Source organism: Perca fluviatilis, chromosome 19, assembly GCF_010015445.1.
Source record: "Perca fluviatilis chromosome 19, GENO_Pfluv_1.0, whole genome shotgun sequence".
NCBI classification, from domain to species: domain Eukaryota; kingdom Metazoa; phylum Chordata; class Actinopteri; order Perciformes; family Percidae; genus Perca; species Perca fluviatilis.
The window spans coordinates 25920012-25935215 of NC_053130.1; the positions used below are offsets into that span (position 1 = coordinate 25920012).

Below are 15204 nucleotides of genomic sequence, written 5' to 3' on the forward strand. Positions count from 1 at the left end.
CACATTGAATACTATACAGTATGTTCACAGTGAATCAAACTTCACCTGAGAAAGACAAAGAAAGAAAGAAAGTAGTACATTCACTTCTGCGGAAATCTAACTTTGGCTTGGAAACCATCAGCATGCCATTGGTCATCTTTACAACCTAATAGGGCTGCTCGATTATGGAAAAAAATATAATCACGATTATTTTGGTCAGTATTGAAATCACGATAATTTAACACTATTACTCGTTGAGTTCTGGAAAGATGTTGCAATTATTGAACTTAAAAAAACAGTGGAAAAAGTTAAATAAATCAACAGTAAAAAAACACAACTGTAAAATTTGCCTTAATACTTTTCCTATTTAAACTATATTTTTTTCATTCAGAACACAAGAGAAAATACGAGTTTACTGCAAAACGTAATGAGCTAAATAATTGTTTTTCTCGATTATTCTGTTTTTGTGATCATTGGGAGCCAAAATCATAATCACGATTAAATTTCGATTAATTGCACAGCCCTACAACCTAAGGCATGTTTTATCCACGTACAGGTCTTAGCCTTGCAGAAGCTAGATTAACTCATGTGAGCTCACTTTTATTGACCAGTCTGGAGAATATCTACTGAGGTCCATGACACCAGCAGCGGGAAACCAATTAGTGAATTAGGGGGAGTGATTAGAATCACATTTCAACTTTATGCCTCTTGAAACAACCCAACAGTTCAGAAGTTAAAGGTTGGGGTGAAACCTGAAACAGAATTGCACCAATTATATTTTATTGTATATATATGTGGAAAGGTTCTGAAACTGCATGGTTTATTTCTTGTCTCAAATTTACCAAGAAAGCAAATTTGATTGATCATGTTTAGGAGAATGGTGTCTTTCCAGATTAATAATGGGAAGCAAAGACCAATGACAGCTTATCGAGCACAACAGTAGGCCAATCAGGTGTAAGAAGCATTATTGGGGATTTCTTAAAGAAGGAACTAGTCTGTGATCAATTGTATCGCCTAGAAACAATGCCTTTGTCTGGTTATAGATTCCAATTGGCAGCCAATAATTTCGTTGGCGTTTGCCTACTGATGTAATAACCCAAGCAAATGCCTACTGAGAATTACTGGCTTAGACAGACCAATGTATTCCTCTGAGCTGCTTCTGTTTATTTATTTATACCAACAATGTCACTACTTTTAGTCGCTTTGGCGAGATGCTTTGATCCAGTCAGCCAAAGTTGGATAGTGGCCTTCAGAGGCCATGCCGTTGCTTGAGTACGGATTTTGCAGATTTTTAAGAGGCTGGGTGTTTCCACTACCGTCAAGCCTCATTGGATCCATGTTGGTGCTATTGTTCATAGAACGAGGAAGCAAGTTGGTGTAAGTATTTTCTTGGCTTTCCCTTGGGGATTGCATGAGAGAAGCATGGGTTTCTTGTCCTACTGTGATCTGGGGCTCCTGCTTCAGCTGGAAGCCAGTCTGAGGCCCTCCTCCCACCAGGCCCTTCAGAAAATCATCCCCTTCTAGTCCCCCTAGGAAGGAGAAAGTATTTGACCCACCTCCACCTCCAGGTACTGACCCGTTAAAGGTGTTCTGGACTGGATTAAGGTTATTGAAATTGGACCACACGGTCTGGAGTCCCTGGTTCTGGTTGCCTAGATGGTTCTGGGCCCTGGACTCAGACGCAAGCTCCTCCCTTTGGTGCTGCAGGTGGAAGACCGACTGGGTCTCCAACTGGCCCATTCCAGGGGCCTGGGGGACTGTATCCAAGCACTGCAAGTCCCTCATGGAGAGCTGAGGGAGGGTGTTATTCTCAAAGTTGCTGTGGGGGTAACCAGGTCCACGGTTGGGCTGCTGTTGCCTGCTGCTATTAGGAGGTGGAAGATTGCTCATGGCACCAGACTGGTTTATGGTGACTGTATCCATTGAGAGTGCTGGGTTGGGATTTACCCACGAATGGCTGACTGGCACATTAGGAGCCTGTGATGTCATCATTAAATTCTGAGTGACTTGTTGGTAGGGCTGGTTGAATACAGAGGGTTGTTGCTGCATCGAAGGTGTGGGCTGTTGCCTCAGGTAAATGTTGTTGAGGTCTGGAGAACATATAGTGACATTTAGTGTGATAGCAGGGTAGTATTGTCCTGATCTGGATGGAAGTGTTGTATTTGGCTTAAACATCTAATCATTGCTATTTAAGAGGAAACCAAGTTAAACCAGTTACCTTTCCGCGTGTGACTCATGGTAGTCTGTGGCACCGCCTTTGGCCTGTTCATAGACAGACCAGCAAAATGACCACCTAAAGAAAGGCCAGAAACCTTTGTTACAATGCATACATATATACTAACATACAAAGGACATGTGGACCTATCAGCAGAGCTGCAAAGATGAATCGATTAGTTGTCAACTGTTAAATTAATCACCAACTATTTTGAGTTGTCAAAACTCTCTGATTCCAGCTTCTTAAATGTAAATATTAGTTTAAACTAATTATAATATTAATTCGTTTTTTTTTACTCCTCTTTGACAGTAAACTGAATATCTTTGAGTTGTGGACAAAACAAGACAATTTTCTGACATTTTATAGACCAAACAACAAATATATTGACTGAGAAAATAATCGACAGATTAATTGAGAGTGAAAATAATCACTAGTATTAGCCCTACATATCAGATGGGTTGTAATGTGTACACAGCAACATGACTCTTACCTGACAAACCTGATATCCTCATCAAGTGCTCTCGACTGCGCTTTTTCGCATTGTAGCCGTAAGGATCTAAAGCATAAACAAAATGTTCACATTTATCACTTGAATCCAACTGAGAACATGAGCCCCAGTTCCTGGACACTACCATATACGACACAGAGGAATAATGAGAGTTTGAGTTAATGGCAAAAAGGAGGTAATCGCTGCTAACCTTTGTCGTCGGGCAGATATCTGAAATCCATCGGTTCACTCACTTCCTGATCGGAAGGTCGGCGCAACTGCATTTGCACGGTGACCGACTCCGTTATGGAGGTGTTATAGTAGGACGGCGTCTTAAAGACTATGGCTACTTGGCGGTGAACATCGGCCTGGGAGAAGGAGCCTTTGGCCTCCCAGCCGTCGGAGGAGAAGAATCGCACCTCAATGTCATCTGGAGGAAAAGGGGGATGATGGGAAGAGAGGAATGGAAAACTGAATGTACATGCAAAGAGATAGGCACTACGGCTATGAGATAGGCACTACGGCTATGAGATAGGCACTACGGCTATGAAATGGATTCATGGATAAATGGATTGAATGAAGATGAATGGAGAGAAAATAGATGCAAGCAATATGAAAACAGAATACTGTAAAATGGGTAAGATAATAAAATCCTGATTGCAAATGCCTACAGAACATTGTAAGTATGTACCTTTCTGTACTTTGTCACACAGTAAGAAGATCTCATCCCCTCCCTTGACAGTGCCACTGTTCCTATTGACTCGACAGATCCTCAGCTCTGCTGTGTTTGGGGCCCCTGGTGATGCAGAAACAAGTTGTAAACATGCAACCTAACAGACGTGAAAAATCTAACTGATTGCATTCTACAAGTGAGACAACATTTTTATTTCCGAGAGTGATAATGTCAGAATCTGCCTTTACTTGATCTAGTTGATGTCCTGTTGTGAGAAACCAGCTTTAGCGGTCTCAGTGTAACTTGTTCAATATTCGCCTCAGTTTAGAAAAAGACCACATTCAGTTTACGGTTAAAGCCTCAGCAGACTGAGTCCCATGTCACATGCTTGGTGTCAGAAGAGGAAGTGCTCCATGGTAACGCTGTTACTTGAGGGTTAGTGTGTATAAAGAACTTCCCCTTTCTCAGCTAGTTCCCTAAGTGCAACATTTAAAACCGCATTGAGAGAATATCTGCTGGACACACCTTCACAAGTATGCAACAAACACTAGCATGCACAGACTGCACAGCTACAGCTACATACTGTATGAACTGTATGTGCAACCACAGCGACTTGTGTAAGTTCTCAATTCTTGCATAGTATTATTGCTCCATGTCAATTAGTAGGATGTTTATACAATTCTAGGTGAATATGTTACATTCCTACATACATTCCATTCTGTAAAAACTCTGAACCAAGTCTCTCTTATGTGTTTGAATTGGTATCATACATTTGTATCATCCAGTAAATTGTTACACTGTCTTCCTTTCTGAAGATTTATCTGCGCGAACCTACCTTGAACCAATCCTCCTTGCCTCTGGCGCCTCTTTCTTATCTATCTACTCTCACATCATCTAAGTGAATGGAGCCATTGTTAGAAAATGTATATATCCTCGTGTGTCTCATTAAACCTAGAGAACATTGTGAACTGAACCCTGCTTCGTGTCGCTTTGTTCTCCGAGATCTTGTAACTATTTTCAGAATCAACTCACAGAGCTCGAGTTGGTAGACGATAGGATACGAACCACAAAACAAGCATGTTTGGATTGTCTCCTAACAATAGGTGACAGGACATGATTAGAACCAAATAACTGCAGCTTTAATTGATGTCATAATTATCAGCGTCTCTTGAATTCCACTATCAATTCAACCCTAAGGCAGACACGCCTAACCCCTCAGGCAGCCTGTATTCCCGTAAGTACAATTATATGGCTATGTCGTTATGCTCTCGACACATGCAATTGCCTAACATGACGTCAGCGTGAACACGCTGCTGTTGCAGACGGAGCTCGGTCACTCACTGTTGTCGTAGATGGGGTTGGTGACGATGGGGTTGAGCGGTCGGGTGCAGTGGCCGTTATCGTCCTGCAGGTAAACCTGGATACACAGGCGAACCACGTTCAAGTCGTACTCCTCTGTCTGCAGCAGCTGCTCGCGGGGCACTGAGGACACAAAAACGGCGAAGCATGGGTGTCAGTATCACAGCTACGTAGGTGAGGTACATCACTGACGTGAGACAAAGAACCAGCCATAGAAGCAAAGGATATTACTAATAAAAAAACACTTACAATGCAAATATGTGGCCCTTTTATACTATTATATGCTATATTATTGGGTTATCATTGATGCATTAATGTTTAAGTAGAATTTTACAGTTGGAATTGGTTGAGGTGGAGCTAATTTGAACTATTTTATTATGGGTAAAAAGTACAAACTGTACAATATTTCCCTCTGAATTGTAGTGGAGTAGTGTATTACAGTTTGTATTTAGGTACAGTAGTTGATTACATGTACTTAGTTACATTCCACCTGTCTGTCTGTGAGATTTCTGCAGCAATTACCACTTAAAACACTGGAAAATTACATCTGAAAAATTCACCAATTTTAGGAACTTGTTTTTCCAGAAACAACGTTCTGGTTACTCTGCATAATCCACAGATTTAGGTGAAAGGAATTTTACTTTCTACTTAGAAAATAGTCCCTTTGCAAACCGTTATAGCACTGTCTGTGGATTATCTTCTACCTTAGTATCTGTTAGCAGGACATCTACGAAAATAGACTTTTTCTGTTGAATTTGTCAGAGGTAGTTAAATTCTGTGACCACCATAAACAAATGAAACGTTTTAAAGATGGGTATATACATGTATATATTTTGGTGCAGTTGTATTATAATTAATATAATCACAGAATGATGTAATAAATCAAATCTGCAACAAAATCGTATGTTAAACAATTAGTAATGATTATTTGACAAACGTGTCAAACCATCAAAGCAAAGAAAGGTAGACAGATAGACTGATAGATAGATAGACAGAGAGAGATAGATCATCTATGATGTTCTCATGCTTGACACATCTGTAGGCTGTCCCCAAAACCTCAAGTTTGGATCAACATAAACACGTCACAGATAAGCTTTTTCAAGCGTCCACAGCCTACACTCTCATCTGCGCACACACACACACACACACACACACACACACACACACACGCACATACATGCAAGCGTCACACATACCGCCCTCAGAGGCAACACACAAACACACACCTAGCAGATTCGGCTTTTACTGAGAGACGCCCACACACACCGACAGACACAGACACACACACACACACGCACACCAGGCTTTCACATCTGCCTACTTTCTCTTCCTCCATCTCTCAATTTCTATCTTTCGCGCTCATGCCGAGGCCATGCCTGCCTACAATTTGTCGCTACGGTGAAGCTCAGCGACGTCACCTCAGGGTGGAAAGAAGTGTATGTGTGCGTCTGTGATGTGTGTGAGTGTCTGCACAACAAAGAAGCAAGAGACCTGACTCTCTGCACGAGTGACCATGAGGGCTCCTGACGTGTGTGAAAGTGGGGGAGACAAGTCAAAACTCGAGTCTTAAAACTTTGCTTTTTGAGTCCCTAACAATGTGAAACACCTTCAACAAAAGCGCAGTGCAGTTAACACGAGATGTAGGGAAACTCCTCATCCTTAATGAATGTGTCACTGGACATCCTCGGTGCAAACAGCTGCATGCGCTGCTGGCACCAGCCATTACTCCTCTCAAGGCTCAAGTCCAAGTGAAGTCACAGGTCATCTGTGCAGTCACAGGTCAGTTTGGATTTTGCCCAGTCGGAAGTCATCCAATGTGTGACTTGACACTTGAGTCCACAGCTATGCAATTACCAAGCAGAGAAAAAGAGCAAAACTGCTGTCTCTCCAAGTGTCTGTCTTTAGCTTCCCCCCACCCCCCCCCCACATCTCCTTGAGCATTTTTGGTGAGAAATGATACAATGAACATGTAACCACCAGACTGGACTTGGTCTGGTGTCGACATGAAGCTTCAAGATATGTTAAAAGAATTCTGATATTCGATATCAGATTGAGCCAAAACATGTCAGCCTGGCTCTAACTTTTTCAAACAATGTTCTATGTTAGATGGTGTACGACATTCAGTCTGTCTGACCTGCTTTATATCAACTGTTTGGATGCAGCCGTACACAAATAGTTTGACATTTTGGGAAACATGCATATTTGCATACTGTCTGAGAGTCAGGTGAGAAGATCAATCCCTTAACAAAACGGCATTTGATCATTAACAACATATTATTTATGAAGCGTTTAACGCCAAATGTGTACTTGTGTAGCCTGTTCATACATTTATTTTGACATCACGATCTAAATAAAGTTCAATCAGTCACCTAGTTCCTAGGAGTCAATTTCTTTAATTCAGCAAAAATATTATGGCACTTTTGTCTGGGGTGCTGTCAAACTATTTCATTAATGCAACAAATTGTTATGGCAGGACATATGGCAGGACATAACAGGTGATCAGTGTCTTCGAAAATATTTTAAATAATAATGCAAAGTCATTTTGAGTCCGTTTTGTTGGCATTGCCTTAAGGATTGCCATGGCATGCGCAAGCTATGTGTGCTCATTGAGCGGAGGAGTTTTAGTGTTAGTTTGAACAATGACAACAACAACAACAGTGACATTGTGAAAATCAACTTCTGTGGGCTGCATGGTCTCTGCGTGACGATAAAGCTCTGCTCTACTTCAGCTTTCTGTTTGGTCATCAGGTTTGTCTGCTGTAGGTGGCAGATACAGAAACACAGTGGAGAAACTGAAGGAGGGAGAAATGAACACTTGCCCGTCTATGAAAGCGGATGCTGTTGTAGCAAATATTGATGGAACATACAACGTTGGTCTGTGTGTGTGTGAGAGTGTTTGAAGGAGGCAGATGCTGGACAGGTGCAGTAAAAGTGGGTTAGAGGTAAAAGTAGCGGTGGTGGAAAGAAGACTGGGCTGCACGACGCTGCAGCTGCAGAGAGACCAGGTCATTGGCTGCGGTTACTGATGGAGACAGTGACGGTGTGTGGGATCGTGGGGAGGTGTAGGTTGGATGGGTGGGTAGTGGGGTGCGGGGGTAAGTTAGTCTAGTGGGTTCGAATGTGGGAGCACAATGTGAGAGTGAGAAAGAATGGGAGGCAGGTGCCAAGCTGTCACCACAAACAGCGTCTCCACTGTATGACTCACAATTTCATCAAGCTTGTATCACTCAGCTTATGTGTCTCCTTAGGCAATCAGAATCATATATATATATATATATATATATATATATATATATATTTCCCTTCACTGTACAATAAAGCTATGCTGTGTTTATGTTAGAGTTCCACACACAGGTCGATTTTCCTCTGAAATCTTTGTTATTGCGTTACAGCACGAAGGGAATTGCTTAAGGCACAAACATTATAGTGGATGATTTGGATACAAACATAATGTAAGTATGTTGGCAATGGCAAAAATTAGAAATAGTAAAAAGCCAATGGAAAGACACGATTAGTGTGTTAATCCTCTTCTTAAGCAAAGACAAACAGATCTTCTTTGTGTCAGAAATCATTCAGGTTTCTAGAACTTGGAAATCACCAAACCTCTGCCAATATTACTCTACATTACTCTCCTCCATGATTTAATTTGTCCACACTGATTATACTGAGATAAAACAATTACTCTCTTGTTACTAGTCAGCTGCAGCGGCGGAGATTTTCAGTTCATGTGAAATGATGTTCACAAAGCGTTTCCCTGTGAAAAACTAAAGACTTTGTATTGTATGTGGAAAAAGATGAAGAATGAACTCAAATTTGTGCACACATTGTATCAACTGAACTTCTTTTGCGAAAGGCTGCCACACCTATAACCCTGAATAATTTAATTTGACAAGAAAACACTGTCACTTGTGTAAAAACAGTTAGCACAATGTGGAATGAGAAGACACAGTAATACAGAGACATATACCTACGTCACACACACACACACACACACACACACACACACACACACACACACACACACACACACACACACACACACACTTCTGTGTCATCACTAGTGCAGGTGAGGTGAGCTTTTATGCTAAAAGACTCATGATTCTCTATCCAACTGCAGCCCGAACAACATTTCACATGCATGAAATGAGGTCGCGGAGTTTGTATGCGTGTAAGTGTGTAAGTGTGTAAAGTGGTTGTGAGTTGGGGTGAGAGCAGTGTGAGGGGCATATCTCCCCCTCACACAGGAAGCAGCTGAGTTTCAAAGCAGAAGTGAGCTGTAGAGAGGGGAAGCTTTGAGCCATGTGGAAAAAAAAGAAAGACATCCAGCTGCCCATCTGTAGCAATACATTTAATTTGTGTCTGTGGAGTTGCCATGGCTACCTGCAATCTGACCAGTAACAACGTTGATCATGCAACTCCCATATTTATATCTACATATCTATATCTGTAACTGCTCTGTTAAGGAAGCGCTCATTTAGGAGTAAAAATCCCAGCAGCAAATTGTCTATTATCTATGCAAATATTCACTTATTCGTTCCAGGAATCAAACAATAAAATATCTAGAAAGGCAGCGGTTAGTTCATATGTGTAGTCTGACATCACCGCTAAAGAGACTACAAGAGCCTTCAACTTCTATGGCCTAAATTGGTTCTGTGACTGTAAAACTAGCGAGCAGGTAAGAGAATAGACATTTGGTCATATATGGTGAAGCTCAGTAGACAGAGCAGGTCACTAAAAATGTCAGCTAGGGTTAGGGGCTTACATCACACGTAAGCAATCTGCTTCACAGTTCGATTTTTTTGTTAAGTCACTTGCCCTTTTAGTCAATGACAAGCTTTACAGGATTTGAAGTGAAAGTAAAGTATCAGGTATGACCTCTTTTGCAAACAGAAAAAAAAGTCATAAATCAAAGCATTGGAGAAAAAAACAAATATGTCAAATGTTAGCAGAAATCTGGTTAATTCAAGTGCTTTCAAGCTGTTTCAGTCACACATGCAAACACAGAACACGAAAACTAAAAGCATGTATGTCTATATCAAACCTGCTCATAAACCCTCCATGCTTTTACAGACCTGTAAAGAACCATAGCCTACTTTTATCATCATCTCTGAGAGCTGGGGAACCCCCTCGGCCCACCCTCCCCCTTTTAATGAATCCTGCATTCCCAGCTCTCACGTGGCATCCTGCACTGTGCTGAATTGAGCAACTGTGACTAAGAATGGGGAAGTAGCTCAACGCCTGTTTGTACACGAGAAGCGCTGTTTGTCTGCAGCCGAGGAGGGCCGCAGAATGAAAGCGCATTGAGGAAATGGCCTGACTGTAGAGAGTGCGGTGGCAAGAGAGCGGATTTTTCACTTGATGTTAGGAAAATCATCTCCGCTGCCTCAGAACTGGGTCGATCGGCATTTCAAAACAATTCTTTTGAATTGTTTTGCAGCTGTTTGACAGTAACAACAGCAGAAAACAGTTACTGTTACAACAGTAACAGTAACCAGCAGCAATGAGAACAGCAACTGCACTCACAGCAGCAGAATTCTAAGTATTTTCACTAAAATACAATGACAATTACTTTGTCCAGTGCTCATACGAGTCTGAATGATATATTAATGAACAGTTATTATAGGCTGATATTGGCTTAATGGAGATATACTGGTATTAGCATATACAGTATACTGGCAGATATGCAATATAAGATATTTTAGTACATCACTGTTTTACAGGCTTCATATATGACCTTTATTTTTTTATTCATGTTTAAAACAAACTTTGTTGTGTTTGTGCTTTTGTTTATTACTGTTTAATAACAAGCACATTTCATAATTAACAAGCTTCTTTAATAACAGAAGAGTCATAAAGTTAGCAAATAGACTCAGCAATGTCTGCTACACACAGTTACACTAACATTGGCCACCATATGCTACTGGCCATACCAGACCAATAAAGCTGTAACTAGAACTAAGCTGGAGTGCATTTTCTTGCTTATGAATTTAACTTTACATTTGTCTTACTGGGATTGTGTTCATTCCTTATTTTTTTCTAAAGTTACACAGTCAATCTTTAAAGTAATTTCACTTAAAGGATAAGGTTTGCGTTATTCTGTAGTTGTTAGCCACGTTATCGCCGTGGCTCCGGGGATGGCAATGTCACTGTGTCGGTCAGTTCGTGCACCACACAGGACAAATCTGGCGCAAAATGAACCTAGGGGTTAATAACACGTGTACCGAGTCCATCGTTCTCTGGGATCTGTTTTCATGCTAATCGAATGTGACCAGTTTTAGCGCAAACCGCTAATTAGCTCAGAACGCTAGTCATCGGGGCCAGTCACGACCACTCGAACGACGAACGCCGTGTAACCAGTAACCAGTAACATAACTCAAGCACGCCGTTCGGCGTTCCACTGATCATGACCGTTTTCCCAAGATGGCGCCTGCCTGTATACGGGAACGGTAGTGTCTTTCTAAACTATCAACTTACAAAGTTCTCAATGCTTCGGTTTCCATGTAGGGACCCTCATTATGCTACCGTGGAAGTGTGGTGCTTGTAAACTACAGTCGCCATGGTGACAATAACGAAGGAAGGTGTCACTCACTGCTGTGTTTTTAATAGTTTTTGGACAACAATGGAGCTCTATGGCGGAGAGGAATAAGATATATCAGGCTTTATATACATATATATATTTTAGTTTGTGTTCATAAAGTGTTTTTCTTAAGGCGTTACCAATACCAATTTGGACCCTTAAAGTCCAGTATCAGTCAAGTTCTAAAGCTAACACAGGTGTGTTGAAACCAGCGTTGTCAGTCAGCGTGATGAAGAGATGAAGACAGAAACAGACTAATAATATTGATATTGGAAGCAGCAGGACTCACCATTGAAGGGGTTGATCCCTCTGGTCATCCTCTGTACGATTGCATCTTTCACTTCCCTCCTTCTCACACACTGGATACCCAGATTCTGGAAACTGTGTGAATAATAATAACAATAATACAACAGGGCCGTGAGAAAGTGACGGGCTCTTACAGCGCTGCAACAGGATGATTAGAATTAACAACACACACATGGGGCCACACATCGGCGACGTATGATTTCAAACAAGAATGTTGTCGCGTACGAAGTTGTGTGTGAAGGCCAAAGCAGTAATGCTAGTCCTCTAACCCGCCTGACTTTGCTTGTAAACCAGAAGATTACCCCCCAATCTAATGACTATTATTATAATTAAAGATTAGTTTGATTTATCCACACAGAAGGGCAACATTCATTTGAATTTACTACACAAGTCCATGAAGGATTTGCAAATGATACACACCAAAAGATACTGACTCACTCCAACTCTCAAACACAAACATGCTCGAGTACACACAGCCTCTGTTTTCTCTCTGACACGCAGCAAAAGTGGATGATGTCACTTGGGGAATTCCCATATTGCCATCCTCATCACAGACACAGTTCGACAAATAAGCTTTGTGTGTGTGTGTGTGTGTGTGTGTGTGTGTGTTGGATTTGCTGTATGAGTTTCTCCTCCTGTATCTGAGAGGTCAGCGATTCCTTTCGAAACCGCCAAGTGAAACGTGAAATACTGTTAATAGAGAGCAAATTGATTATGTTGTGGTGTGTGTGTGTGTACAACAGAGAGGGTGTGTTTACTTGTTTCGATGACAGCGTGCTGATTAAGACTGAGACTGTGGCGATAATTACTACCGATGACAACAGCGACAGTGGAGTCAATGAATGCTAGTGCTGAGTGCTGTTGGACGGAGGTGACTGTGGGAGGAGAACTCACGCGATCACTCTGCGGTCTGGACCAAACTCGGCCTCGTAGAATCCGTCTTTGCAGTCCTTCCCCACCAGGTCGTGCGGATGCGGTCGGTACGGCTCGTTCTTCGTCACCAAGAAGACACGCACTTTCCCTTTACCGCAGTAATTCAGGATCTGCGGAGGAAAAGGATCATTTCAAAGGTAGGGCTAATCGATTGTGGGGAAAAGAAATATCGTAATCACAATTATTTCGGTCATTAGGAGGGATCAGAGGACGCAGCAATACCATCAAAAGGAGCAGTTTGTCAAAGCAAGAAGACTTTGAATTGGTTTCAGTGGATGAATTGATTGTCCTGGTTACATTTTTTTTTGGACTGAATGCTTTTATTTCTGATTATTGAGCACGATTATTGACTTTTGAAAAGATGTTGCAATTATTGAACTTAAAAAACAGTGAAAAAGTTAAACACATCAACAGTGAAAACACCTAAACTGTCCCTTAATACTTTTCCCATTTGAACTTGGTTCTTTTCATTCAGAACACGAGACAAAGTAAGAGTTTACTTGCAAAACGTAACGTGCAAAATAATCCTTTTTCTCGAGTTTTTGTGACCATTAGGAGCCGAAATTGTTATCACGATTAAAATTTTGATTAATTGCACAGCCCTATTTAGAGGTAATGCAAACATCTATATAAAGACACATGCAGTTGTGTAAAGAAGAGAGAGAACCTAGGGGGCTTTAACCTTTATGGGCTTAGTGTATTTTTCAGTAGGAGTACCAATACAGCCAAATGTGCTCCATATGTGCTTTTATGTACAAATAAACATGCCAATCTTTGCAGTTGAGGAGATTTGAGTCCTACTGACTGACCTGCAGACTGGGGTAGGTCCTGTTGTTGTCAGAGCTCTTCTCGCCGGGGATGCTTCCGGCTGAGCGACCCTCACACTTGTACCTGAAGCGCATTCCCCTCTGCTTGGGCTGCTCGAAGATCTGGATCGCCGGCTCAGCCACTAGAGAGCACAGATGAAGAAAACAGTCAATCAACGGATGTAGAGAGATGGCATGAAGATGGAATCAGATCGCCCGAAACCAAGAATACTTGCCAAGGTTTTTGAAAACATGGCTGCAGATTTAGCCCAATCACACGCATAGACTGCAAATCATTAAATCAGTGCTTACTGAGTAGGCAAACTTCATCCGTTCTGCACTCCAAACAAAGCATGAAATGGGTTTGTCAGTACTACTTTGACCCTTTTGCAAGAAACAAAACCTGCCTTACATAATGCCTGTGTGAGTGAGGAACTAAAACTGATCCGGGGAAGTGTCTTTAACTACGGTGCATAGTGTTTCCAACGATTTCACAACACAAAAAATGTGTGGGTTTGTGGACATGACAGCAGAGCGACAAGCACTTCAATCAAAGTGCATCACCGCTCACACGTAGATGTTAAGTAGGCCAGTATGAAACAGGTCCAGTTACATTTCTTGATTCATTAAAAAAAAAAAAAAAAAAATGCACATTTTGCCAAAGAAGTAGCTAGCTGGGCCATGTCCTGCCTTCCTCATTCTGCAGCTACTTTAGCAGAGGACGCTCTAAACACAGAACTGAGAGATTACGTAGCTCATACGCATAGACATATATATATAAATATGTCTATGTGTGTGAACTTCGCAATCTCTCAGTTTTATAACACAATAACCCATATATATATATATAGGCTATCTATATATGAAGTCATACCCAGCAATCTATACAAATGATGATTCCAAGAACCTCTGCTTCAAACACACACACACACACACACACACACACACACACACTCTCACACCACAGGTCTGAAAAAAAAGGCTTACAATGCTTAACAATAAAAATAAATGAGGAAGTGAAAGACACTGCAATGCATGATTGTTTAGCACTTTAGAACTTCTGACTTGTGGAGACAGGCAGCAAAGTTTGACAAAAGAGGTATTACAATGTACTTACTTAGGTGTGGATCGTCCCCTCGCATGGGCATAAGAACTGGGGAGGAAAATGTGACATATAGGAAGATATCAGGCAAAGGTGTATGCAAATTGGATACAAAACGATTGATACGATTGTCATATAATAACGCGATAACATTTCACTCAAACTGGTTTGTTGTGTTTTGTAAGCTCATTCACTTACACACTTATGCACTTACTCCAATAACACTGTCAATCATTGCAACAAGGAAGACGTTTCACTGTGTTGCTGAACAGATTTATAATAAATATTGCCAAATACTATTTAACTTACGAATTAAGCATTTGTGTTGCTATCGTACATTTAGGCTTAGGATGTTTGTATAGACACTTAAACTTACACCTCACTACATGTTCTTGAACATCACAGGCATGTTTGTTAGTATTTATTACATTGTGTTAACCTCTCACTCTACGGGTTACCATTACTATTCTTCTTCTTCGTATTATTATTATTATTATTATTATACAGTAAATAAAGGTGTTACTCACCAGCCATGATGCACACACTCTCACTCGTTTCACAGGTTCTTGTCTTATGGAGAACCCCGAGCTAAATGAGTGACGGTGGACAGGAAAAGTAATTAGACGAGCAAGTGGGGGGGAATTCCCCTCCGTCACCGCCCCCTTCATCTGAACTGACCAATAAGGAGCCGCATGATTCACTCGTTCACTTCTTCACACTGTCTGTTTGTCTATGCCTCGAAAGTGCTGCTGTACGTCGAACTCACA

At 41.3% G+C, this 15204-nt stretch overlaps 1 protein-coding gene across 1 annotated transcript; it reads right to left on the bottom strand.

Moving 5' to 3' along the window:
- Positions 1-399: 399 nt before the first annotated feature.
- On the bottom strand, positions 400-15059 carry rel (v-rel avian reticuloendotheliosis viral oncogene homolog). Its single transcript, XM_039784291.1, has 11 exons — positions 14965-15059; positions 14453-14488; positions 13339-13478; positions 12491-12639; positions 11580-11671; positions 4696-4836; positions 3373-3477; positions 2893-3111; positions 2685-2750; positions 2198-2272; positions 400-2069 (listed from the first exon to the last, which is right to left on the bottom strand). The coding sequence occupies exons 1-11, from the start codon at positions 14969-14971 to the stop codon at positions 1174-1176; spliced, it is 1926 nt and encodes a 641-aa protein (XP_039640225.1). The 5' UTR covers positions 14972-15059; the 3' UTR covers positions 400-1173.
- Positions 15060-15204: the final 145 nt, after the last annotated feature.